General features: G+C 36.3%; 1 protein-coding gene across 11 annotated transcripts in view; it reads left to right on the forward strand.

Moving 5' to 3' along the window:
* Nucleotides 1-26934, forward strand: part of TANC2 (tetratricopeptide repeat, ankyrin repeat and coiled-coil containing 2) — a 360787-nt gene that overhangs the window by 109963 nt on the left and 223890 nt on the right. For 7 of the 11 annotated variants that reach the window (XM_082706545.1, XM_082706542.1, XM_082706548.1 and 4 more), the window contains one exon: nucleotides 16903-17085. In XM_082706545.1, the coding sequence (XP_082562671.1) occupies nucleotides 16903-17085 (183 nt within the window). The remainder of the gene's footprint in view (nucleotides 1-16902; nucleotides 17086-26934) is intronic. The other 4 variants (XM_082706546.1, XM_082706544.1, XM_082706547.1 and 1 more) reach the window with 1 other exon arrangement.

Consider the following 26934-nt stretch of genomic DNA (forward strand, 5'->3'; position numbering starts at 1 on the left):
GTTGATTTGTTATGAAAGAGGAAATTACCTGGAGCTAGAAATGAGTAGGAAGATAACTGGCTGATCATCCCGTGAATGGTACCATATATTGGGGGCATACACCTACCTCATCCCCAGTGTAAGCATGGACTGTTGGCATGTTGGATACTCAGCTGTGGCTATGGTCAGGTTAGCCTGGGCGAGTGGAAGTCCATATTGCTGAGCCCATGTATAAATTCCATCCCTGCTAGCATGGCCACTTTGTTAATGGGCCCTTTGTGCAAGGTTAGTGTGACTGAGTAGGAAGACTGACTGTCTCCCCCAAATAGGTCATCTAATCTGCTGTGTTAAGCACCTTCTCTGCTGTTTGCTTTTTGGTAAGCATTCACATGGGACATAAATTAGTCCATATTCTGTGCTCTTTCAAAGGGTCTATTCATATACCTCATCTCCAGATTTCCTTGTCACTAGTTTTCCAGTTATTCCTTTCAAATCTCTGAATATCCATTAAACACTCTCCATGAGTCAGTTCCTCTGTCATCTCTTCTCCAAGGCAAAGTAAACAACTAGGTACCATGTTCCAATTTCTGCCCCTGGAAGGGTTTCCCTTCACTAATGTCCTTTAAGACTACCACAAAGTGGGGTTGTAGTGTTGTCATCTCTGGTGTGCTATTATCTTGCAGAACTATCAGTTAACAGGCCTGATTTTTTTTTTTTTTCTTCAGTGAGATGGTTATAGAGAATTTACCAGATTAAGTGAAAAGAAGCTATAGCAAGAGTAGGAACCTTGGGCATCTGGGCCACTTGCTTATGCAAATTATTTGTGCCTTCAGGACCGCTCAAGCCTAATCTCATGTATACTTCTTCCTTTTGCTGGTGAAGTGCTGTAGTATACACCCAAGCATATTGATTTCTTGTTTCAACAATACTTAGTTCATGATGGACTGCCGAGGTCACATGCATTCATTCTGAGGTCCTATGGTAAGGCAGAAGCTAATTTTCAAGAAAGGATAGTCGTTGTTTACACAGATAGGATGGCATAGGGTTTTTTTTTTTCCTTTTCTTTTACAAAGTACTGGAGGTCTTCCCTGAGGTTGACCTAAAGTTCTGCAATAACAGTGCAAGAGCTCTGTCTACCACAGAAACTTCAAACATCAGAACTGGTAGGTTATACAACCCGAGGGACAAAGTAGCCCATATTTATTGCAAAGCCTTCTATTGTTCTGGTCCTCTCTCACATCCAGCAGTGTTGGTTAATGGTTCGCAGTTGCATAACCCAGTGAGGTACAGGGTGCTTAAAAAAAATCAAGGTGGTCTACTAGGCATTGTACTTCTTTCTCAGTAGTAAGGGGGAGTAGATGCAGCAACTTCTTCACCTTGGAAGGGGTGTTTTGAATTGCTTAAGACCATAGGGCTCACAGAAATTTCACAGTGTGGAAGATCTCTTGACTTTTGGTAAGATTTATTTCCCACTCTCTGGCAAGCATGTTTTACCACAGTATCTAGTAGTTGCTGCTTCTTATTCCCCAAGTTTAATCATCATGAAATTATCAGTATAGTAGTACAGCAATAGTATCCTATGAAATTGAGGGACAGTTAAGATTATTACCTAGAGCAGGAGAATTAATGGAAGGTAGGACAGTGAAAATATATAGCTGACCCTGAATGCATACTGCATCTGATTATCTCATTCTCAGGTCAATAACTGCAAACCAGGTGTTAGGGATATGCTGATTTGTTTTAGCAAGAACCCATATCTAAAATAGTAGCAGCAGTGGGAGTCACAACCTGAATAAGTTACAGAAATACACTGTCTTCAAGATTTGTCTATCCTCGGGCGCCTGGGTGGCTCAGTGGGTTAAGCCGCTGCCTTCGGCTCAGGTCATGATCTCAGGATCCTGGGATCGAGGCCCGCATCCGGCTCTCTGCTCAGCAGGGAGCCTGCTTCCCTCTCTCTCTCTCTGCCTGCCTCTCCATCTACTTGTGATTTCTCTCTGTCAAATAAATAAATAAAATCTTAAAAAAAAAAAAAAAGATTTGTCTATCCTCTGCACTGGGCAAATAGATGAGTTGAATGGCAATGTGATAAGAGTCATCACCCTAGGATCTTTCCAGCGTTTAGTGATTGGATCCACTTTTACCTTATATCTTAGAGACTAATTGAACTTAGTTCTGGATGTAGGTTTTGAACTTCACTGGGCAGTACAGTAGTCATTGGCCACATGTGGCTGTTAAACACTTGAAATGTGGCTGGTCTGAAGCAAGATGTGTTGTATATGTAAAATACACACTGGATTTGAGACTTCCTATTTTTCTGTTTCAAATATTTCAAGAATATTTGCCTTTACTTACTGAAGCATTTTTTTTTTATAGTTGCTTTAAGGTCTTTGATTTTAATTCTAACATCTTTGTAATCTCAGGAATGCTGTTTATGGATTTTTTTCCCCTTATGTTGAGATTTTCTTATTCCTTCATATGTCATAATTTTGGATTATGTTCTGAACATTTTAAATATTATCTATGAGACTGTGGTTTTTATTTAAATCCTATGGAGAATGTTGTTTTTTGTGTGGTTAGTGGCCAGTCAAGCAGAATTTGTTCAGGACACAGTTCCTGTGGGGGCTGTGTTTCCAGTGTCAGTTCTGTTTTCTAAGCATTTGGAGTACTACTGAGATGGGTCCCATGTGTGTGACCAGTGTCCATTCTTGGATCAGAGTAGTGGTACATCTTGTTGTTCTGTTCTCAAAGCCTGTGTGTGCTGTTTAGGGTCAGATCCATGCACACAGAGAGAGCTCTTAGATAAACCCAGAAGTTCATATACAGCTTTATGGGATTGTTTTCTTGATATCCCTTCTTACACCAGTCTTATGAACAATTTCCAGCTCCCTCATTTCCCAGCACTCTTGCTAAAAAAACAGACTCTGGTTTTCCCATTCTGGTGTTCAATGACTGTAATGGTTTGTATCTAGATTGAGATAAAAGGACATAGAGAGGGAAGAAAGCAGTGAGGATTTACCACAAACTAGTGGGCTCACAATTCTTGGAGTTAGAGAAAAGGGTTTCTTTTCGCAGTGTTAGGTGCCTGCTCAGTCACCTGTAGCATCTCTGTGTAGCTGCTGACAAAGATTTGTCTGGACATTGATATAGAAGATAAGGAGGAAAAGAAGGCTTTCCCTAGTCTCTCAGACCAGTTTGGGCCCACTAGGGAGAAATTTTATTGGAGCTCTTTCTTACCTGGTATACAGTTCTGAGTTTTAAGTGTCCTGGTCAGGTAGTACCTGAGGAAGAAACATGGTAAATTCATCACCACTTCAGTGGAACTGCATACTCTGTGCTCCTTTCCCAGTCCTACCACTGCTATTTTCTTTTTCAGTCCTCAGATAGCTACTCTGTGCATTCTTTTGTTTTGTTTTGTTTGTACATTTAAAATTTCTAAAAATAAATTGTATATTTTAGAGTAGTTTTAGGTTTATAGCAAAACTGAGTGGAAGGTACAAAGAGTTCCCCGATGGCTCTTGGACGCACATGTGTAGAGCCTCCCCCATTATCTGTATCCCTCACCAAACTGTTACATTGTTTATAATAGATGACCCTACCTGAACATATCATTATCACCCAAAGTCCATAGTTTACAGTAGAGTTCACTCTTGTTGAACTTTTTATGGGTTTTGACAAATGTATACTGACATGTGTCTACCATTATAATATCATAGTTTCACTGCCCTAAAAATCTTCTATGCTCTGGCAATTCATCCCTCCCTCCCCCAATCCCTGGGAACCACTAATCTTTTTACTGTTTCCATAGTTTTGCTTTTTCCAGAATGTCATTCTATTGGAATCATGTAGTATGTCCCCTTTCCCAGTTAGCTGCTTTCACTTAGTGTTGTGCATGTTAGGTTCTGCAATCTCATGGCTTGATAGCTCTTTTTTTTTTTTTTTTAACTGCTGAATAATACTCTGTTTCCTGGATCTGCCATAGTTTATTTACCATTCATCTCCTGAAGGACATCTTGGTTGTTTCCAAGTTTTGACAATTATAAATAAAGCTGCAATAAACATGCATGTGCAGGTTTTAGTGTGAATATATTTTCAACTCATTTGGGTATATACCAAGGAGCACAATTGCTGAATTGTAAGATCATGTTTAGTTTTGTAAGAAACTGCCACACTGTCTTCCAAAGTGGCTATACCATTTTGCATTCCCACCAGCAATGAATGAGAGTTCCTATTGCTCTGTATCCATGTCAGCATTTGGTGTTGTCAGTGTTTGGGATTTTGACTGTTTTAGTAAGTATGTAGTGGTTATCTTATTGTTGTTTTAATTTGTAATTCTCTGGTAACATATAATGTTTTCATGTGCTTATTTGCCATCTAAATGTCTTATTTAGTGAGGTATCTGTTCAGCTCTTTTATCCTTTTTTACCTGTGCTTTTCGTCTTATTGAGTTTGTATATTTTGGATAATGGCCTTTTATTATATGTCTTTTGCAGAGCTGAAGTTTTAAATGTTGAAAATTTAAATTAATGAAGTCTAACTTATTATGTCTTTCTTTCATGGATTATGCTTTTGAGGTTGTATGTGAAAAAGTCACTGTAGGGGCACCTGGGTTAAGCCTCTGCCTTTAGCTCAGGTCGTGATCTCAGGGCCCTGGGATCAAGCCCTGCATTGAGCTCCCTGCTAAGCAGAGAGCCTGCTTCCCCCTTTCTCTCTGCCTGCCTCTGCCTACTTGTGATCTTTCTCTGTCAAATAAATAAATAAAATCTTAAGAAAAAAAGGCACTGCCATACCCAAGGTCATCTAGTTTTTCTCCTGTGTTACCTTCTAGGAGTTTTATAGTTTTACATGCTACGTTTAGGTGTATAATCTAATTTTTTGTGAAGGGTGTAACTTCTGTGTCTAGATTCATTTTTTTTTAATGTAGAGGTCTAGTTTTCTCAGCACCCTTTGTTGAAAAGACTGTCTTTTCTCCAGTGTATGGCCTTTGCTCCTTTGTCAAAGAGCAGTTGACGTAGTTTTGAGGGTCTATTTATGGGCTCTCCATTTTCTTTTCTTTTCTTTCTTTCTTTTTTTTTTTTTTAAGATTTTATTTATTTATTTATTTATTTATTTATTTATTTATTTATCAGAGAGAGAGAGAGAGAGAGAGAGAGAGAACCCACACAAGCAGGCAGAAGGGCAGGCCCACAAGCAGTCAGAGTGGAAGGCAGAGGCCGAGAGAAGCAGGCTCCCTGCTAAGCAAGGAGCCCGAATCAGGACTAGATCCCAGGAAGCTGGGATCATGACCTGAGCGGAAGGCAGCGACTTAACTACTGAGCCACCCAGGCATCCCTGGACTCTCCATTTTCTTATATCAATCTATTTTTCTGTTCTTTCACCACTATGACACTGCCTTAGTTACTGTAGCTTTGCAGTAAGTTTTGAAGTTCAGTAATGTCTGTTCCCTGACTTTTTATCCTTCTTCAAATATTGAGTTTACTTTTGGGGTCTTTTGCCTCTGCATATAAACTTTAGGATCAGTTTGTCAATATTAACAAGATAATTTCCTAGGAGATCTGACATTTTGACAATATTAATTCTTTCTTTCCATGAACATGAAATATCTTTCCATGTATTTAGATCTTTTAAAATTCTTTTATCAGAGTTTTGTAGTTTTCCTCATATAGTTCTTAAACATATTTTGTTAGAATCATGTCTAAGTATTACATTTTTAAAACTCACAGTTTGGTAATTCTGACATCCCTGCCATATCTGTTTCTGGTTTGACACATATTCTTTCTCTTCAAATTGTATTTTTTGCCTTTTAGTATGGCGTTTAACTTTCTGCTGAAAGGTAGACATGGCGTTCTTGGTAAAATGAGTTGTGCTAAGTAGTAATGTAATGGTAAAGTGTGGGACAGGGGAAGTGCTCTGTAGTCCTATAAGGAAGCTGGAAGTGAGCTCTCTGCTTTCTTTCAAGGGTTTAAGTTGCATTCAGTGGGAGAGTAAATGTGGAATATATTTATTCCATCTTTTCTAGAACAGGAACCTAATCATGTTTTTCCAAAGATATAACTTTACTGATACTTATAAAACACTCATATGACTTGTTTCTTTGTATTAATTCTCTTATGTAGAACAAAGGAAGATTTGGGGTTGAAGGCTCTCCCACATGGTGTATATTCATAGATCTCTTTCCAGTGTGAGTTCTCATGTAAAGGCAAGAGGGATCATTGAAACCTTTCCCACATTCTATATATATGTATAAAGCTTCTCTTCAGTTTGTGTGCTCACATTTTTCCCGTGGGATGAGTGACTTCTAAAAACTTTTTCACAATCATTGCATTCATAGACTTTCTTCCCAGGATGTACTTGCATATGTTTGGTAAGTTTAAGGTTTCCTTAGAAGGCTTTTCTGAATTCATCACAGTCATGGTGTTTCTCCTCTGTGTGTATTCACATAGGCCTGTGAGCTTACTTTCCTACTGAAGGCTTTTTCTCAGTCATTTGTGGTTGTAGAATTTTCTCCCCATTGTGGATGCCCTGGTAAGAAGTAAAATGAATGATCCTGCTGAAGGCTTTCTTTTAGTCTTTTTGTTCATAGTTTCTGCCCAGTGTGTATTCTCTTGTGTACCACAAGACCAGACATTAATAAAGTTTGTCTCCAGTGTGAAATCTCTTGTATATTTTGAGGATGACTATAGACCAGATGCTTGTCTGCTCTGAAATTATTTGAAGAACCCTTCGTTTTAATTCTCCTTTTTCTTTGAAGAAAATAATGGTTACTTAAGGCTTTCTTAGAATTCTTATATTCGTGATTTGTTTCTCTTAATGATTCCTCTTGCAAAATAAGATTAGTGCTTCTTCTGAAGGCTTTTCCACATAGATTATATTGATAGAGTTTATCTCATTAAGATTCCCTTCTATTTGCATCTGATTTATGCAGACACTGTAGTGAAAAGCTGAAAGCATTCCCTCTCTGATATCTGCTCTCACTACTTTCTTCATCTGTGTCTGGAGATCTTAGCCAGTGCAGTAAAGCCTCTGTATGGAGAGATGTTCTTTCTGTACTAAGATCAGGGTGGTAAGAAGAAACACTGAAAAGAGACCTTAGGACAGAGCATCCAGGCAGATGGAAGGGTCAGAGCTGGGCCCCCACAGAAGCCGGGGAGCCCGAGTCAGCTATGCCACCCCTCTCTACCCAAGGGCAACTCCAGTTACCCAGCTCTCAATCAGGCCAAAGGACAGGAGCAATAAACAAGCCAAACATTTCTACTATTATAATGCTTTCATTCTAGAGGAGTGAGACATAAAAGAACCAGGTAATTTTAGGTCATGATAAGTGCTATCAAGAAAACAAAATAGGGGGACACCTGGGTGGCTCAGTCAGTTAAGCCACTGCCTTCGGCTCAGGTCTTGATCGCAGGGTGCTGGGACCGAGTCCTGCATTGGGCTCCTTTTTTGGTCTCTCTCTAGCAAATAAATAAATAAAATCTTTAAAAAAAAAAGAGAGAGAGGTGGGGAAAAGAGTGAATGTTAACTTTAGGTTAATCCTGGTAGCATTAGGCATTAGGTTAACACTGGTCAGCATTTTGTTTTTTAATTTTAGCCATTTCACTAGATATACAGTGACATCTCCTAATTTTTTTTTTTTTTTAAAGATTTTATTTATTTGTTAGAGAGAGAGAGAGATACAGAGCGCAAGCACAGGCAGACAGAGTGGCAGGCTAGAGGCAGAGGGAGAAGCAGGCTCCCTGCCAAGCAAGGAGCCCGATGTGGGACTCGATCCCAGAACGCTGGGATCATGACCTGAGCCGAAGGCAGCTGCTTAACCGACTGAGCCACCCAGGCGTCCCAGACATCTCCTAATTTGTATTTCCCAAATGATTAGTGATTGTTTTTTCACGTGTTTATCAGACATCCATATCTCTTATTTAATGAAATGTCAGTTCAGATCTTCTGCCAACTTTTAAAATTGGAGTAGTTTCTCGTTACTGAGTTAAGAGTTTTACTTATATTCTAAATACCAGTCCTTTAACATGTATGTGTTTTGCAAATGTATTCTTTCAGTTGATACTGGTTTTATTTTCATTTTGTAACAGTGTCTTTTTGAAGAGTAGATTTTTAAAATATATAAATATTTATGAATCCCAAAACTTACCAATTTTTCTTGAATAGCTCATCTTTTTTGGGTTCATTGTAATAAATCTTTGCCTGACACAAGTTCATCTGGATTTTCTCCTGTGTATTCTTCTAGAAGTTTTATAGTTTTAAATTTTACAGTAAGGTCTATGATCCATTTCAGCATGATTTTTGTATGTGATAAAGATTTAGGTAAAGGTTTGTTTTTTCTGTATGGATATCCAGTTGTTCCAAAGCTATTTGTTGAAAAGATTATCCTTTGAACATTAGGTTGTCCATACTCTTGTGTCAAAAATTAGTGGACTAGGGTGCCTGAATGGCTCAGTCAATCACCCAACTCTTGATTTGGGCTCAGGTTGTGATCTCGGAGTTGTGAGATTGAGGCCTGTGTTGGGCTCTATGCCCAGTGCGGAGCTGGGATTCACTCTCTCTCCCTCTACTCTTCTCTCCTTCCTCTTTCTTTCTAAAAAAAAAAAAAACAAAAAAGAAAAGGAAAAGGAAAAAAATTAGTTGACTATATTTGTATGAGTCTTTTTCTGAACTCTGTAGTCTGTTCCATTGATTTCATGTCCATTCTTTTGCCAGTACCGCATACTGTCTGGATTACTATAACTTTATAGTTAGTCTTGAAATTAGGTCCTGTGAGACTTCAGAGTTTGCTTTTCCTTGCTCAAAATTGTTTTGTCTGTGTTTTTGAAATTTTTACGTATAAAGTTTAAAACCAGAGGTGCATGGCTGGCTCAGTTAGTAGAGTATGAGACTCTTGATCTTGGGGTTGTTTCAAAAAAATGAAATCAGCTTGTTGATTTTTACCAAAATACTGCCTGCTGGATTTTCACTGGAATTGCTTCAAATCTATAGATCACTTTGAGAATAGGCATCATAAAGATAGCCATCTTCAGATCCATGAACAAATTCTATCTCTCCATTTAGATTTTTGATATTTTTCATCAGTGTTTTATAGTTCTTAGCATACAAATATTGTACTATTGTATTTATTTTGTCAGGTTTATTCCTGATTAATTTCATTGTTTCTAATGATGCTATTTTGATGATGTGCTTTTTTTTTTTTTAAGATTTTATTTATTAATTTGACAGAGAGAAATCACAAGTAGACGGAGAGGCAGCCAGAGAGAGAGAGAGGGAAGCAGGCTGTCTGCTGAGCAGAGAGCCCGATGCGGGACTTGATCCCAGGACTCTGAGATCATGACCTGAGCGGCTTAACCCACTGAGCCACCCAGGCGCCCCTTGATGGTGTGCTTTTAAAAGTTTTCATTTTCCAGGCTTTTAAAAAATAAACTTTTATTAAATTATAATATATAAACGGAAAAATTCATGAATCGTATGTGTAGTTAGTGAAGTATCATGCGGGAGGTTTTGATTTGTGAGTTTTATTTGTGGTTAGTCATGTAATATGAAAAATTAGAAGGCTGTTCTATAGAATAAGTATTGCCTTTGACTAAAGGATTTATTAACTTGAGCTTTAATATCTAATAATCTTCTGTATTAGACTTAGTGATGACTGAAATTTTCATTGAATTATAATTACTCCTGATGCTTCTTTAGTGTCCATCTACTTGATGTCCTTGTGCTTTCTTAGTTCAGCTTTGAATATTTAATCACCAGGTGTCCAACATAACAATTTTTTAAGCAGGTTATTTTATTCTGCCATATTTTTATCACATTATTACAGTAACTTTTATTTGGGAAAAATGTTACTTATTATCTTTCACCAGAATATGGGTACTCAATAAATATGCTGAACATATGAGGAATGAATGAGGAGCATTGCTTAAACATTGAAAAAAAAAATAATCATCTGTTCTTTTTGCCATGCAACTTTGCTGTAGTTCCCACTGAAATGGGCCAAGTGAAATGTCAGTGAACAGAGGTCTTAAATATGCTCCACTGGTTTGACTTGGCCTCCTACACGCTTGTGATCTACCTAGAGAGGAGCAGCCCCACATATTCACCACCTCTTCAGTGATTAGGCCCAGTATTGCAGACCCACTGGAGTAGTTCTGAACCTGATAGCTCAGCCTTCTTCAGCTGACCCACAGTGAGACTCACAGTCTCATGAGTCTGCAGACTCATGAGAAAAGTAAATGTTATAGACTACTGAGATTTTGAGGTTGCTAGTTACTCAAGAAAAACTGGCTAATGTAGCTGAATTCTGTTAATGTTTACCAGTACTTTACTTGAAACATAGTTTTTTTCCTCTTTAGCTACATGAGTTCAAGCACAATTTATAGGACAAAGAATATGGAGGAAAATATTTTTAAGTAGAAAAGTGAACTAGGACATCCAGACTGGACTAATTGCAGTATTATTCCTTAAGGAGTATTATTAGATCCTAAAATTATCAACCAAGTTCTCATATTAGAACATTTCACATGAAGAGGGATGCTTCACTAAATCAAATGCATTCTTCTAGATACATTGCTTTTAAAAAACATAATGCTGATTTTTCTCAACAAAAGGATTCCTCAGTTAGGGAATTATATTAGTAGCATGACTCTCTGTGTGTAAACATAAAATATTGTAATTCAATATAATTCAGTCTCAAGTCTATTCACGAATGCCCAAAGATTAGAAATCTATTATGAGAGAAAGAGAGACTTGAAAAATATGTCTAGGAGATACTATATCCATCTGATCATTGTTCCAGAGAGAGAAAAAGAATAGTTGGAAGAGAAGAATTAGTCAACATAATCAAAGAAAGGACCCAGAGACTAACGAGAAGAAAAAAGTTAAGTCGAATCTCGGTAAAATGTCTAAGCTCCAAGGATAAGGAATAAACTCTGTATTTCTGCCAACAGAATCTTGGAGGAAAATAATAGTGGTCTGGACTGTGGTAATGCTAGGAAAAATGGAGAGAGTATAGCTGATTTGAAATTTATACTGATAATCTGTAGAACTTCTAATGCATTTGTTGCAAAGGGATGTGCCAGGAAGAAATTAATAACAATTTACTAGGTTTCTCGGTTTGAATAAATATGTGAGTAGGTGGTAAGTATCTACATAAAATTTTTTTATTGAAGTAAAATTCACCGTTTAAAAATGTATTATTTTTATTCAGTGGCTTTTAACACATTTATAATGTTTTGCAAACATTATTGCATTCATCACTCCAAAAGGAAATTCTGTACCTCATAAGCAGTCATTCTCCATTCCTTCCTCCTTGTAGTCCCTGGCAATCATAGTCTACTTTTTCTCTAGATTTGCCTATTCTGAACATTTCATATAAATGGAATCTTACAACGTGTGACCTTTTGTGTTTTTTTTTTTTCACTTAAACATAATATTTTCAAGGTTTATCAATACTGTAGCGTGATTCGGGCTAGCTTCTTTTTATTGCCAAGAATATTCAATTATATAAATATACCACATTTTGTTTATCCATTCACCAGTTCATGACATTTAGTTGTTTCCACTTTTGAATATTGTGACTAATGCTGCTATGAACATTCACTTTCAGGTTTTTGCTTGAAAACTTGTTTTCATTGCTTTTGGGTGTATACACAGAAGTGGGATGGCTGGGTTATTCTGTGTTTAACTTTCTGAGGAACAGCACTCTGTTTTACACAGCAGTCATACCATCTATATTCCTACCAGCATTGTATTAGGGTACTAACTGACTTCTCTACATTCTCAACAAAACTTTTTTGTTGTCTGTTTTTGTTTTGTTTTAATCGCTATCCTACTGGGTATAAAGCGATATCTCACTGTGACTACTGATTTACATTCCATAATGATTAATGATGCCGAGTACCTTTTCATGTGCTTTTTGTCCATTTGTATCTCTTCTTCAGAGAGATGTCTATTCAGATCTTTTTCCTGTTTTTAAATTGCATTATCACTTTGTTCTTGAGTTGTAGAAGTTCTTTATATAGTCTGGATTCTAGACTCTTTTTAGATACATGATTTGCACATATTTTCTGCCATTCTAGGGGTTGTCTTTTCACACCTTTTTTTTTTTTTTTTTTTTTTTGAGAGAGAGAGCATGTATGTGCATGGGGCGGGGAGTAGAAGGTGGTGGCAGAGGAGGGGCAGAGGAAGCAGACTCCCCGCTGAGCAGGGAGCCCAAGGACCCAGGGCTTGATTCCAGAACACTGAGACCATAACCTGAGCAAAGAGCAGATGCTTAACAAACTGAGCCATCCAGGTGCCCCCATTCACACTCTTGTTATAGTGTCTTTTGATGTATAAACCTTTTGTCTTCCAGTTTACTAATTATCTCTTCATCTCTGTCTAATCTGTTTTTCAATTCATCTGTTGAGTTTTTATTTTTATAATTTTAATTCTTAGTTTTATTTTCTCCAAATATTTATGCATACTACTACCCCCTCCTTTTTTACATGCAACATGACACAGACTTTTTTTTTAAAGATTCATTTATTTATTTGAGAGAGGGCACAAGAGAGATAAAGCGAGTGGGGGTGGGACAGAGGGAGAGAAATTTCAAGCACACTCCCCACTGAGCTCGGAGGCCAACATGGGCCTGATCTCTTAAGACTCATGAGATCATGATCTGACCCAAAACCAAGAGTAGAATATTCAACCAACTGAGCCATCCAGGCTCTCCTACACAGACTTGATACAGCATTTAGTCAGTATTTCTCAGTATTTAGTCAGTATTTCGGTGGAAACTCTCAGCACTTTGATCCAGTAATACTATATGTATTATCTATAGAAATACTATGGAAAGAGTTGTGTAAGTGGCCCTTAATTAGAGATTGGTTATGTTATAATGCATGATATATCACAATCGTTTTTGGTGGTTTGTTTTTTTTTTTTTAAGATTTTACTTATTCATTTGAAATAGATACAGAGAGAGAGCATGAGCAGGGGGAGAAGCAAAGGGAGAGGGAGCTTCCCAATGAGCAAGGAGTCTGACATGGGGCTCAATCCCAGAAACCGGAGATCATGACCTGAGCTCAAGGCAGATGCTTAACCATCTCGGCTCCCCATGGTAGGTTTTTTAAATGAGTTAGAATTGCATATGATGAAATTACAACTATAACACAATTGGGAACCTAAGTGAGACACTTGCTTTAATTTTTTAAAAAATATTTTATTTATTTATTTGTCAGAGAGAGAGAGAGAGCATGCACTAGTGGGGAACAGCGGTAGAGAGAGAGGGAGAAGCAGAGTCCCCACGGAGCAGGGAGGCTGATGTGGGACTCTATCCCAAGACCCCTGGGATCATGACCTGAGTTGAAGGTAGCAGCTTAACCAACTGAGTCACCCAGGCATCCCCACTTGATTTAATTTTACTTCTCAGTATAAACCACATTACCATCATTTCATGTAAGACCATCTGCTTGTTTTTTAAAATTTTCCACTCTTTTACCCCAGGTTTATTGAGGTATGATTGAGAAATACAAATTGCATATATTTAAGATATATAACATGTTATTTTGATAAATGTATACATTGTGAAATAAGTACCACATCACACTAATTCAGTATCCATTACTTCATAAAATTATCCTTCCTGTGCATATGTGAGAATACCTGAGATCTACTCACTTAGGAAATTTCAAGTATACAGTGTATTATTATTATCACTGCTAGTCATCATGCTGTCCATTAGATCTCCAGAATTTACTTAACTAATTACTGAACAACATCTCTCTTTTCCCCTCATCTCCTTAGCCCAGGTAGTCACCATTCACCTCTCTTTACTATGAGTTTGGCTTTATTTTTTAGATTACACATATAAATGAAATTATGCAGTATTTATCTTTCTGTGTCTGGCTTATTTGACTTAGCATAATATTTTCTAGATTCATCCATGTTGTTATAAGCAGCAGGATTTCCTTCTCTTTTATGGATGAGTAATATTCATTTGTGTGTGTGTGTGTGTGTGTGTGTGTGTAAATCACATTTTCTTCATCTGTCATTTGACAAACACTGAGGTTGTTCCAGATTGTGTCTACTATGAATAATAATCCCTCTTTGGAATGATAGTTTTATTTCCTTTAGTATATACTCAGAAGTAGGACTGCTTGGTCATGTGGTAGTTATATTTTTAATTTTTTGAAGATCCCGTGTTGTTTTACTTAATGGTTATACCAATTTACATTGCCATCAACAGTGTACAAGGGATCCCTTTTCTCCACATCAGTGCCAACACTTGTTAGCCTTTGACTTGACTTTTTGATAATAGCTGTCTTAACAGGTGTGAGGTGGAATCTTATAGTGGTTTTGATTTGCATTTTCCTGATGGTTAGTGATATTGAACATCTTTTTATGTGCCTGTTGGCTATTTGTGTGTCTGCTTTGGAAAAATGTTTATTCTCGTCTCTTGCCCATTTTATAATATAGGTTGTTTGTGTTTTTGCTATTGAGTATGAGTTTCTTTCTTTTTTTTTTTTAAGATTTTATTTTTATTTATTTGACAGAGAGAGAGAGAGAGATCACAAGTAGGCAGAGAGGCAGGCGGTGGGAGGGTGGGGGAAGCAGGCTCCCTGCTGAGCAGAGAGCCTGATGTGGGGCTTGATCCCAGGACTCATGGGATCCATGATTCCAGGATCATGACCTGAACCGAAGGTAGAGAGGCTTTAACCCACTGAACCACCCAGGCGCCCCGAGTATGAGTTTCTTATGTATTTTGGATATTAACCCTAAGGATGTATGGTTTGCAAATATTTTGTCTGGTTCCACAGGTTGCTTTTTCATTTTATTATTTACTTTGCTCTGCAGAAACTTTTCATTCGATGTAGTCTCACCTGCTTACTTTTGCTTTTGTTGCCTGTGCTTTTGGTGTCAAATCCAAAAAACCATTGCCAAGACCAATTTCAAGGAGTTTTTCTCCTGTGTTTTTGTTTAGAAGTTTTATGGCATCAGGTCTTATGTTTGTCTTTAACCCATTTTTCAGTTGATTTTTGTATATAGTATAAGATAAGGATCCAGTTTCATTCTTTTCACGTGGCTTTTCAGTTTTCCCAGCGCTGTTTATTCAAAAGACTTTCATTTCCCCATTGTATATCCTTGGTGCCCTTGTCAAAGATTAGTTGACCATACACGTATGATATGCTGGTTACTATAGCTTTGTAATATACTTTGAAATTAGGAAGTGTGATAGCTCCCACTTTGTTTTTCTCTCTCTGAGAATTGCTGTAGTTACTTAACGTCTTTTGTGATTTCATAAAAATTTTAGAATTGCTTTTCTCTACTTCTATAAAAATGCTATTGGAAACTTAATAGGGGTTCCACTGAACCTCTAGATGACTTTGGGTTATATGGATATTTTATTTTATTTATTTTTTTAAAGGTTTTATTTACTCATTTGACAGAGATCACAAGCAGGCAGAGAAGCAGGCTCCCAGCTGAGCAGAGAGCCTGACGTGGGGCTCGATCCCAGGACTCGGATCATGACCTGAGCCGAAGGCAGAGGCTTTAACCTACTGAGCCACCCAGGCGTATGGATATTTTAACAGTACTAATTCTTCTGGTCCATGAACTTGGGATATCTTTCCACTTATTCTTCAGTTTCTTTCATCAAAGTCTTACAGTTTTCAGTGTGTGGATCTTTCACATCCTTGGTTAAATTTATTTCAAATTATTTAAATCTTTCAGATGTTAATTAAGTATACTACTTTAAATTCTGTGCCTCGTTGCTCCATAATCTCTATCCCTTGTGAGACTATCTCTTTTGAATGGTCTTTCTGATTTACTTTTTTCGTATTGTTTTACCTCTTTGTGTTTGTTAATTAAGGGCCAGATACTGTGTATGAAAAATTATAGCAGTAATTTGAGAACTATGACAATTTGTCTCCCTCTAAGAGGATTTGTATTAGTTTTTGGTAGGCATTAGCAATCCAAGATTGCCTTAATTTAATTTTGTGGTAGACATTTCGAGCTGAGCTTTTCTTCCTGTTAAAGGCCAGACTAGCTTTGGTTCATACTTACTCCTAGAGTGTAGCCCTTTGGGCTTCCAAACAAAAGTGTTGGAATTTTACCAGCTTTCCCTTCTGTATATTGGTTTTCTCTGCATTTCAATATTTGCCCTTCCAGCTCTTTAAAACTGTCAATAGCTTCTTAGCCTCTTAGATGCCACTAAGTAAAAAGTAGCCACAAATACCAGGCTTCAGTCCTCCCCCCCCCCACCAATTTTTTTTTCTTTTTGTAATCCTTCATCATGCTATTAACTCTTCAGTGCCCAGGAGGATTTTAAAATATATGTATAGTTCTAGTTTTTCTTAGGGAAAAGTTGGTCTGAAGTATATACTCTGCCATTATTAGAAGTAGAAGTCAACAGGATATAGGTAGAAATACATAATTTTTTTAAAAAAATCAAAGCAGATTCAAAAATCACCGTATAATAGTGTCAGCTTTCCTACTTGTATTTTCACTACTTTCTTTAAGAAAAGAGTGAGAAATAGAGTTACATTGGTCCTACTAGCAATTATACATATTGGATTATCAAGCAGGTGAATATCTTCTTTTATGGTTTTTATCAGGGGGAAAATATCGAAGACCAGTGCTCTAATTGTAACACTTACTGCGTTGTACCATAATTATTTCTTTATGGGACTGTATCATTCATGGGGCAGTGAGCCCTTATAAGGAAGAGCCTTATTTTATCCATGTTTAATTTCCTAGTGCTAAACCTGGTGTTAAGTGTCCATTTAGTAAGTATAGAAAAGAATTTGGGTGTTGAAAATAACCTTATTTGGCTTTTCACAGTGAAAATCAACGTGGGTATATGATGTTCTGAATTATCTTAAAAGGTAGATTTTAACAGAGAAGAATCTTTTCTTATCAGCTCTCTTGTTCGATCCTTTCCTGTCCTAACAGGTGGCATCTCCACAGAAAGCGACTGTGCTTTTGAGCCAGACTACGCCGTTCCGCCACTTCCAGTGAGTGAAGGTATGCAGCACATTCGGATTATGGAGGGCATGTCTCGCTCTCTTCCATCCTCCCCCTTACTCACACATCAGTCTATCAGTGTTCGGCTCCAACCTGTGAAGAAGTTAACTGGTAAGGACTTTACCTAAATTTAGTATGTTTAACAGGAAACCTAACAGTATGGCACTTGAGGTCATAACAGATATATTTATGTGAATCTTTAGGTTTTTCCTTTTTGGCCTTCCTAATGTCACAGACATTGGAAAGTGGAACTCCTACTGATTTTAATTTAGGGAATTAGAATAATATGCAGTTTGACAGATTGATGTATTTATTTTCTAAGTGATCCATCTGTTGTGGACATATTTTTCTAGGCTTTCAGGAAACTTCTGGTTTTGCCAGAATACACTGTTGTTCTGATTTCATTTATCAGCTTGTTTGTGTCAGATTAACAGATGGAGATATTGTAATTTTAGGGTAGTAAGAGCTTCATAGTTCAGCAAAGGTACATCAGTCATGTTTTGTTTTTAATCCTAATCTGTATATTTCACATCCATTTCTAAAAGCTGATTTAGATATTTTTTCCTCTCCCATTGTACATTCTTTCAGCTTCTTAGGGTATTAACTGTAATTCATAAGTTGTGGATTGTACTGACTTTTTAATATGATCTCAGTATATATTACCCATTCAGTTCCAGTGATTAGGTATGAAACTGTGTGTCTTAATTATTGAATGACCTTTTGTCTTTTTAAACTTTTTCAGAGAAGAAATTTTAATATGTTGAATGATACTTACATGTGAAAATATGTAAGCCTAGGTCAGTGTCTTAGGTTTCTTTTAACATTATCAATATATATCTGGTATCATTAAGTTGACTGGTATTGGTGGGTTATGAGTGATTGGGGCAAGAAATTAAGTCATTCCCAAAGGATACATTAACTACTTCCTATATGTCTGTCACTGAGCTAGGCAGTGAGGAGGTTTGATTATCATATGACAGTTCAAAAGAAAACAGAAAGAGGGGCGCCTGGGTGGCTCAGTGGGTTAAAGCCTCTGCCTTCGGCTCAGGTCATGATCCCAGGGTCCTGGGATCGAGCCCCGCATTGGGCTCTCTGCTCGGCAGGGAGCCTGCTTCCTCCTCTCTCTCTGCCTGCTGCTCTGCCTACTTGTGATCTCTGTCTGTCAAATAAATAAATAAAATATTAAAAAAAAAAAAAAAAAAAAAAGAAAACAGAAAGAGAGAAAGGAAAATGGAATTTTTAGACTCTTCGTCTATTTTGAATAAAAATTTTACAATGTGTATAATTTTCATGAAAATAATAGTATTTCTTTATTCTTTAGTTCTGCAAGGCATAAATCATGCCTCTTATATTGTTTTTAGACTTCTTCAGATAACTGAGTCAAAGTCTACTTTGATTCTTGGGTCATTAAATAAAAATCAGTAAAATAGCCTAGTAACATTTTACTGAAATATTTATTCCCTCTGTTATCTAAAAATAGGATAAATTCTATGTGGTTGAGCTTAATAAAATTTCTTTGCTTAGAAATCTCCCCTTTTCTTGTAGTTTAAGATATTACTGTTACTGAAATACAGTCAAACAAATATAATATGGCTACCAAGTGATGTTTGTCATTTACCACACATTGGAAAAGTTAGCAAGAAAAGTTCTTTCTTGCAGAAATGAAACTGGATTGCCTGAGGTTCCTATCCCATCTGCCTATCCCAGTTTAAGTTTCAGCTTAAATAAGGAACTTTATTAAAAGATAAGTACATTTAATAACAAAGTCATTTACATGCCTGATATCACAAGATGAGACAGGGAAGTAGTAATAAGAGACACACTTGATTATTGACATGTGTGAACTATTCGGTTTTAATTTTTTGATGTTTGAAGTATTTGAATGCTATCAAATAGTTTCATTTGTTGAAGAGACGGCCAAAGGCCTAAGAATTTAAAGATTGAGGATGTATTTTAAAATTTCTGAATGAGAAAAATCTGTCTCCTGCAAAAGGATGCCATGAATATTTTCCTGTGGCCAATTTTCTGCCAAGTGAAGCAGATGATAAGAACTTTTTGATTTAACCTAGAATGAAATTACTTTGAAATTTAAATTTAAAACCTTAGTTAGTAGAGTTATATTTCCTAATTATATTTTGTTATGAATAATTAAAAAGAAAGCCAAATAGAGAAATATTTTCTCACCATAAGTAAATGTCCTCCAGAGAATGGTTTTTAACAAAATGCATTAATTTAATCCAGCCATTAGGGCTTCACTTAACTGATTTATCCATTTCCATGCATTTAAATTTCCAATTACCTATATTTCTTGTATTCATATTACCAACCAAACTGAATAAGTAGGGCCAGAATAGTCATCTTACTCTGTTTTCTTTCTGACTTTCTAATGTTTAGTTCCTGTCTTTGCTATAGTCAAAGTGGTTTATTATTTTTCTGTGCTTTTCACCTAATTGTTCAGCAAATATTTGTTTAGAAGCACTGTTCTAGACCCACTTAATAGAGTGGTGAAAAATTTAGATGGTGACAAGTAATATGAGGGAAATAAAATAAGGAATGGAATGGAGGGAGAGTGGAGTGGAGGTAAGATTTCTTTCTTTGGAGTCATCAGGGAAAGTCAGAAGAGGGGCTGTTTGAAAAGAGATGTGAATAACAAAAGGAAGCCAGGCGTGGGAAGATACTGGATCAGAGCCTTATAGACAGAGGGAAGAGTCAGAACTAAAGTCCTAAAGCAGAAAGCGGCATGTTCAGGGAATGATGAAAAGATGGCAAATGTGCTTTCAGCAGAGTAAGTCAGAGGGGAGGGTAGTAGAAAATAGTTGAGGAGGTAGGTGGGAAACCAGGGTTTTTAGGTCATGGTAAGGAACCTAACTTTGTAGGATTCTAAGCAGAGCCAGAATGGCAAGTAATGTGATCCGATTTACCTTTTTATCAGATCTTGTTGGCAAATGTGTAAAGAATGGCATATGAGGGAATAAAGTTTGCTATATTCATTAACCTTGCGTGTTTTCCTAATCTTTAAATCTTGTCTTTAACTTCTAATAAGTTAATAGAATGGTGAAAAGAAATCTTTTTTTCTTTTATCTTGTGAGATATAGTGAAGAAATAGCTAACCTTTTCCTGTCATTTTTATTATAGAACCTTTGTACTCCTAACATATTTAGCCTAGTCCTTCACACAGGTGTAGATGATGACCCATTTGGTATATCAATTAAGACTTTTTTATTCCAAGGGACAGAAGATACAGCCAAATGGTGTAAGCATTAAAGGAAAACCAGAAGACCTAAGGTTGGGTCTCGAGTTTCATTTGACTTAGTTGGATATCACTGTGCACTGGGGAGGTATAGATGAAAGTGTGCAGAGACAATGTTGGCCCCTGTTACTGTGGTAATGGCATTGCCCCAGTTCTCCAGATTCTTGTTCAGTGCTCTTTCCAAGATGTTCTTGTTCATAATATCCCAAAGCCCCTCAAGCATACTTAAAATATAGATAATTAGGAGTGCCAATAGTTCATTCATTCAACACTTTTAACTGTTTGCCTATTAGATACACTGTAAATTTAGTAAAAGTTATATTTTGAGTATTCACATTTTTGGTAGGGTTATAAATCATTGCAACCTTTTTGTAGGGTAGTTTGATAGTGTGTATCAAAATTGTAATGCACAAGGGCGTCCAGGTGGCTCAGTTGGTTAAGTCTCCACTCAACAGTTTCAGCTTGGATTGCACGTGCACTTTCAAACAAATAAGATCTTTTAAAAAATTGTAATGCACATAATCCTTGATATAGTAATTTTATCGCACAGAGTTTATTTTATAAATAAATTTGAACAAGTTTGAAATATGTATATATCTATACGTATGTATAATAAAAACTAAAATCTAAATATTTATCACTAATCTATTTATGTCACACACACACACACACACACACACACACACACACACACACACACGCATGCATTTGGTGGTGGTATGGAGAAACAGTAACTCTAACCCAAAAGTGGGAGAGGGATGACAGATTCTGTTGTGTACCTTTCTGTAGTGTTTGTATTTTTTTTACCATGTGTAAAATCTGAAGTCTCTTGCAAAATGGACTCTGACTGCCATTACTTAACTGTATAAATTTAAGCAAATTTGCTAAAAGTCTTTGTACTTCACTTTCCTTTTTTCTAAAGTAGGGATAATAGGACTTTACAAGAATTGCACGAGTTGGTACATATAAAGCTCATGAGACAGTATCTGACAAAGAATAAGTAGTCAATAAATGTTAGCCATATTTATTGTAATTCTAGAAGAGATTTGGTTGACTTGCCATCAGCTCTGTTGAGTTCTGAGCCTTTGGGAGGTGATCTTCAAGTAATTTATTTAATCACCTTAAGTAAGCCCTTTTTCTTTTCTGAGGTGTAACCTTCAAATATTGATATCCAGTGGATTATTATCTGGTCATTGGGAAATTTTATTTGGCCTGATTTGAAAAGTATTTGCTGCATAGATTAGAATGACTGTGTGGTAGTCCAATTTAGATGGTAAGTAAGTCACAATAGCCTACATGATCATGCTACAGCCTACTTACTTTGATGCTAGCTATGGCCAAAATATTATTTCCATAATATTTGGAATATATGGATAAAATATATATGAAATATATATTCCATATAAATATATATATAATATATATATGAAAATATATGGATAAAAAGGAGTCATTGACTTGTTTATGATACATTCTGGGGGAAAGATTTCAAGCTATTTTGACATTGAAAACATCCTATGTGTAATATTAGTCTACATATTCTGATGTATTTTAGTGAACTTAAGATACATTTTTCACATGATAGTCTTGTAATTTTTGGAAGCACTGGAATTCAAGATGTACTTTAGTGAATTTTTAGTGTTAGAAAAAATATAGGGTTCCTGTGAAGATTGAATAAGATTTCTTAAACTTAAAACCTAATACATAATAAACATTGTTACTTTTCTTTTCATTTATTATCTTGGATAAAATGTAAACATAATCTTGAGAAAATTATTGAAAAGCCAACTTGAAAATATAAAGAGCATAATGATATTGTGTCTTTATAGTTGGATTTATTGCAGTGTACTTATGATTCTGTAGCATGAGTAAATATCTTGCAATTTTAGGAAAAATGTTAGAATTCAAGATCTAGTGAATTTTATTAGATTAAAAATATAGTGTGTGTGTGTGTGTGTGTGTGTTTGTATTTATTATATATATGGTAGTCTAAGCTCCATCATTGCTGATGTTAAATATTTATTTATTATTTATTTTTTAAAAGATTTTATTTATTTGACAGAGAGGGACACAGCAGGAGAGGGAACACAAGCAGGAGGAGTGGGACAAGGAGAAGCAGGCTTCCCGCCAAGCAGGGAGCCCGATATGGGGCTCGATCCCAGGACCCCGGGATCATGACCTGAGCCGAAGGCAGACGCTTAACGATTGAGCCACCCAGGTGCCCCTGATGTTAAATATTTCTATTTTAATTCCCATATGGATAAAGTATCTTACCAAATATCTCACTGTGGTCCCTAGAACCACTCACATTAGAAATACTGGGAATACTTCTTTGGAAAAAGCAGATCCCTGAGTATCCAGATTTACCTAATCAACCTCACTTCAGAGATTCTGTCTCATTAAATCTGGAGCCCCAGAATCTGTTTTTTTAAGGTTAAATGAGAAAATGTATATGAAGAATTTTAAGCTCTTTGGAATGATAGTACTAATTAAACTAGGTCTGGACCTCATTACTGTTTCTAATTCAGATTCTCTAGTTTTATGGGTTAAAGATTATGCTGTTGTCCAAGTTTTACTCAGTGGCAGGAGTAGAGAAAAGGGGACTCTTCCACTGCTGTCCCTGTAGTCTTCCAGACCAGAAGTATAGAATGTTAAGGGGTTGTTACTTAATTCAATTTAGGTAATTTCAGTTCATCAGTCAGTATTGTTAAAACCAGAGCTGGACACTATGTAGTATTCAGGAACTATTGCAAAGGAGAAAAGAGACCTTCGTGCAGAAGTGGGCTCAAGTCTAAATTCAGTAAAGAAAGCTAAGGATTTATAGCCAAGGAGCTAGGTGAGGAGGGCAGCAAAGTGGGTGGAAAATTACAAAGAGGGAGACATCGGGTAGAGGGATTCTTGCTAAAACCAGTTTAACATGACTCTTGCTGGATTGGCTAGGGTGATCTGAAGAGGGTGGTAGGATTCTCTCTAGTAGCCGGATCCCTGAGGCTACTGAACTAGACTGCAGACTTGAGGATGAGGCTCAAGGAGGAGGCACAGTAGAAAGCAGCTCAGAGGAGCCTGACAAAGTTTAGTCAAGGACAGAGTGTTTGTCAGTATATATATTTTGAGCAACTAAAAGTCAACATGTATTACCAAATAAAGAATCCTTTTGCGATGTTTACACATGCTGGATTTGCAACATAATTCTCTTTTTTAGATTTTGTAAGAACCGAGCCTAAGAATTTGTATGTAAGAAAATAACTCTCTTCTACTAATTTTTCATAATTGAATGGAAGTCACTCAGAGTGGAACTATTGTTCATAGTATTGTAGTATTTATTTATAGTAAGATTATTTATTGCAGCTGTAGTATCATTGTATATATTTCATTGAAATATGAGAGTCCTGTCTTCCTGCCCCTCTTCAACCATTACTAGGGAAAGTTTGCAAAAATGCCACAATGTTCCTTAATGGAGAAGGGACCAAAATAATAAATTGCTTACATTTTTCTTATGAACTGGTTTTGTTTCTGTCAGGTTAAAGTGGAGACTTTATCACACAGAAAACCTTACACCTTTTTATAAAAAAGCAAATGAGAGGTGACTGGGTGGCTCAGTTAGTTAAGCACCTGGCTCTTGGTTTCAGTGTGGGTTGTGCTTACTGTCAGGGGATCGAGCCCTGCTGGCTTTGTGCTCAGCTTGGAGTCTGTTTGACCCTCTCCTCTGCTCCGTCCCCTGTTCCTGTTCTCTCCATCTATCTTTAGAGTAAATAAATGAAATCCTTAAAAAAAAAAAAAAAAGGAAAAGCAAATGAATTTGATGCTTAGAAACGCAGCGTATGCAAATGTTTGGCTTCAAATAACAAAATGCATGGGCAGTGGTGTTTTTGTAGGATTGAAACAAGTGTGAAGAGCCCATAGGTCCACTTTTAAAGCCTCCTCATGCATTCCTCAAGTTTAAGAACCGCAAGTATAATGGAAACAAATGGGCTTTGCTCTTAAAGTAAGCTGAATCCCAGCCTTGCCTCTTTCTGGCTGTGTTATACAAAGTATGTTAGTTAATTTATGCTTGCTTTGGTTTTCTCCAATACAAAAATGGGATAATTTACCTCCACCCAGATGCTGTTAAAATGAAGTGAGATACCTATACACACAGCCTGGCACATAGACATTGAGTAATTGATACTTTGCTTCTAATTTTCTGCACCTTCTCCAACACACATTTACACATGAAAAAAAGAAAAAGAAAAAAGAGGGAGGTCAAATTTAAGACTCCAGTACTATGGGAAAATCTTTACCTATGTAAAATGCTTATGGACAGTGTCTCTCAGTGTGTGGCCCCTAGAGCACTTGCATTAGAAATACTGGGAGTGGGCGCCTGGGTGGCTCAGTTGGTTGGACGACTGCCTTCAGCTCAGGTCATGATCCTGGAGTCCAGGGATCGAGTCCCACATCGGGCTCCCAGCTCCATGGGGAGTCTGCTTCTCCCTCTGACCTTCTCCTCGCTCATGTTCTCTCTCACTGTCTCTCTTTCAAATAAATAAATAAAATCTTTAAAAAAAAAAAAAAAAAAAAAAAAAAAAAAAGAAATACTGGGAGTACTTGGAAAAATTCAAATTCCTGAGTATCCAAATTTACCTAATCAATCTCACTTCACAGATTCTGTCTCTAATTGTGTTATTTACTTATATGCTCAATTTAACCTTTTCTTGATGACTTGGAGTTGTTACTATGATAATGAAAAACTGAACTAGACTCTGGTATGTCTTTTACTGACCTACTAGTGATGTAGCAGTTTGCTTCTACCCCATGTGCCCAAATCATTATAGTTTGTCTGTTCTCTCCTTTAAGCATAGACTCTTCGGTCAGTTTTCACAACTCTATTTTTACCTATTACAGTTCTTCATCTCCTAGTTTGAACTTAATGAACTTAGAAATCACATCACTAAACCTGCTGACGTGGTATATGGCATTCTTTTACTTCGTCACTGAAGGCATGGGAGGGTAGGTACTTCATATTGGTAAAATCCTAGGCTACATATCCATATGTTAACTCAAGGAAATCTGAAAAACACAGATTTTTGGCTTTCTAGCCATATTAGTGTGGAAACACAAGTTGGAAGAGGTTGAATAAACCACCTTATAGTGTTTGCCACCGAAGTCCTCACATTGCTTTTGAACTTAATAGTTTCATACTTTCTCCTCTGTTAGTGAATGACACATCCAAAAAAAAAAAGAATGACACATCTAATCAGAGTGATATTCAGGGGAAAAAATCCAACTTAGTGAGTCTCTGTAAGCTGTATGAATATATCGGTGGTGACTTAATCTATTTAAATAGAAAGTCTTTTAATATTTCTGTAGATCTCAGTGATGTGAGTGGTGTTAACTAATAACTGATAATATATTCTTTTGTATTCTTTATGTACTTTTTACTGCTCTTCTGATTAATAATTGGTCTCTTGGTGATATGAATATTTCATAGTTTAAAAGTTGATGCAATTTTTGTCTAACTAATTAGCATAAATATAGTCTTATAGATGGTTTTATCTTATAATTCAAGTAGCTTTAAACTAGCACAGTACAGATTCTTTTTAGCAATTTTATTATAATGATTTATTATTAGGATAGTGGTAATGTAAGTGCTGAAAAGAATTTCTTTAAAAGTAGCACTTTTGATATCATCCCAAAGGTAGTATTAACGTTTTTCTACGTTTACATTTGCTTTAGTTCATAAATGGCAGATATTGACATGCTGTTTTTTTCTATTAAATATGTAATATTATTTTATTAAATTTTTGGAAATTCATATTTTTGATGTATTTAATTATCAGATTGTTCTAATTATTATCATTGATTTTTTTAAATTGATGTATAGCTGACACACAGTGTTACATTAGCTTCAGGTGTACAACATGGTGATTTGATGAGTCTGTACATTATGCTGCGCTCACCACAAGTGTGGCCACCATCTGTCACCATAATTATTAAAATGGTACCATTGACTATATTCCCTTGCTGTACCTTTTATCCCCGTGACTTACTTATTCCGTAACTGGAAGCCTGTATCTCTCACTTTTCCCTCACCTACTTTACTCACACTTTCACTGCCCCTTTACTCCTGCCCACCATCAGTTTGTTTGCTGTATTTATGGGTCTGTATCTGTTTTTCATTTGTTTATTTATTTATTTATTTTGTGTTCCAGAGTCTACATATCAATGAAATAATATGATACTGTCTTTCTCTGACATATTTCACTTAGCATAATACTGTGGGTCTATCCATGTTGTTGCAACTGGCAAGATCTCTCTCTTTTTTTTTAATGGTCGTCTGTGATATCAATGGACACTTGAGCTGCTTCTATATCTTAGCTATTGTAAATAATGCTGCAGTAAACATAGGGGTACATATATCTTTTTGAATTAGTGTTTTCGTTTTCCTTGGGTAAATACCCACTAGTGAAATTAATGGATCATGTGATATTTCTATTTAGTTATTATAGTTGAAATAAGACATGGTTTATGTCTTCAGAAAGTTTTACACACCACACATATAATTGATTTATTTTTTCTTTATTCCAGTGTGCATTTATGTGTTTTTATATATGCTTGAATGCTATGATTTGAAAAGAAATACTGAAAGTAATTTTATTAATCGTTTAACTCAAGGAGATAGAACAAGTAAATATAAAAGAAATAACCAAAATTAAAAACATAAATGAATAAAA

This window comes from Mustela nivalis (assembly GCF_964662115.1).
Source record: "Mustela nivalis genome assembly, chromosome: 17".
In the NCBI taxonomy this organism is placed as follows: domain Eukaryota; kingdom Metazoa; phylum Chordata; class Mammalia; order Carnivora; family Mustelidae; genus Mustela; species Mustela nivalis.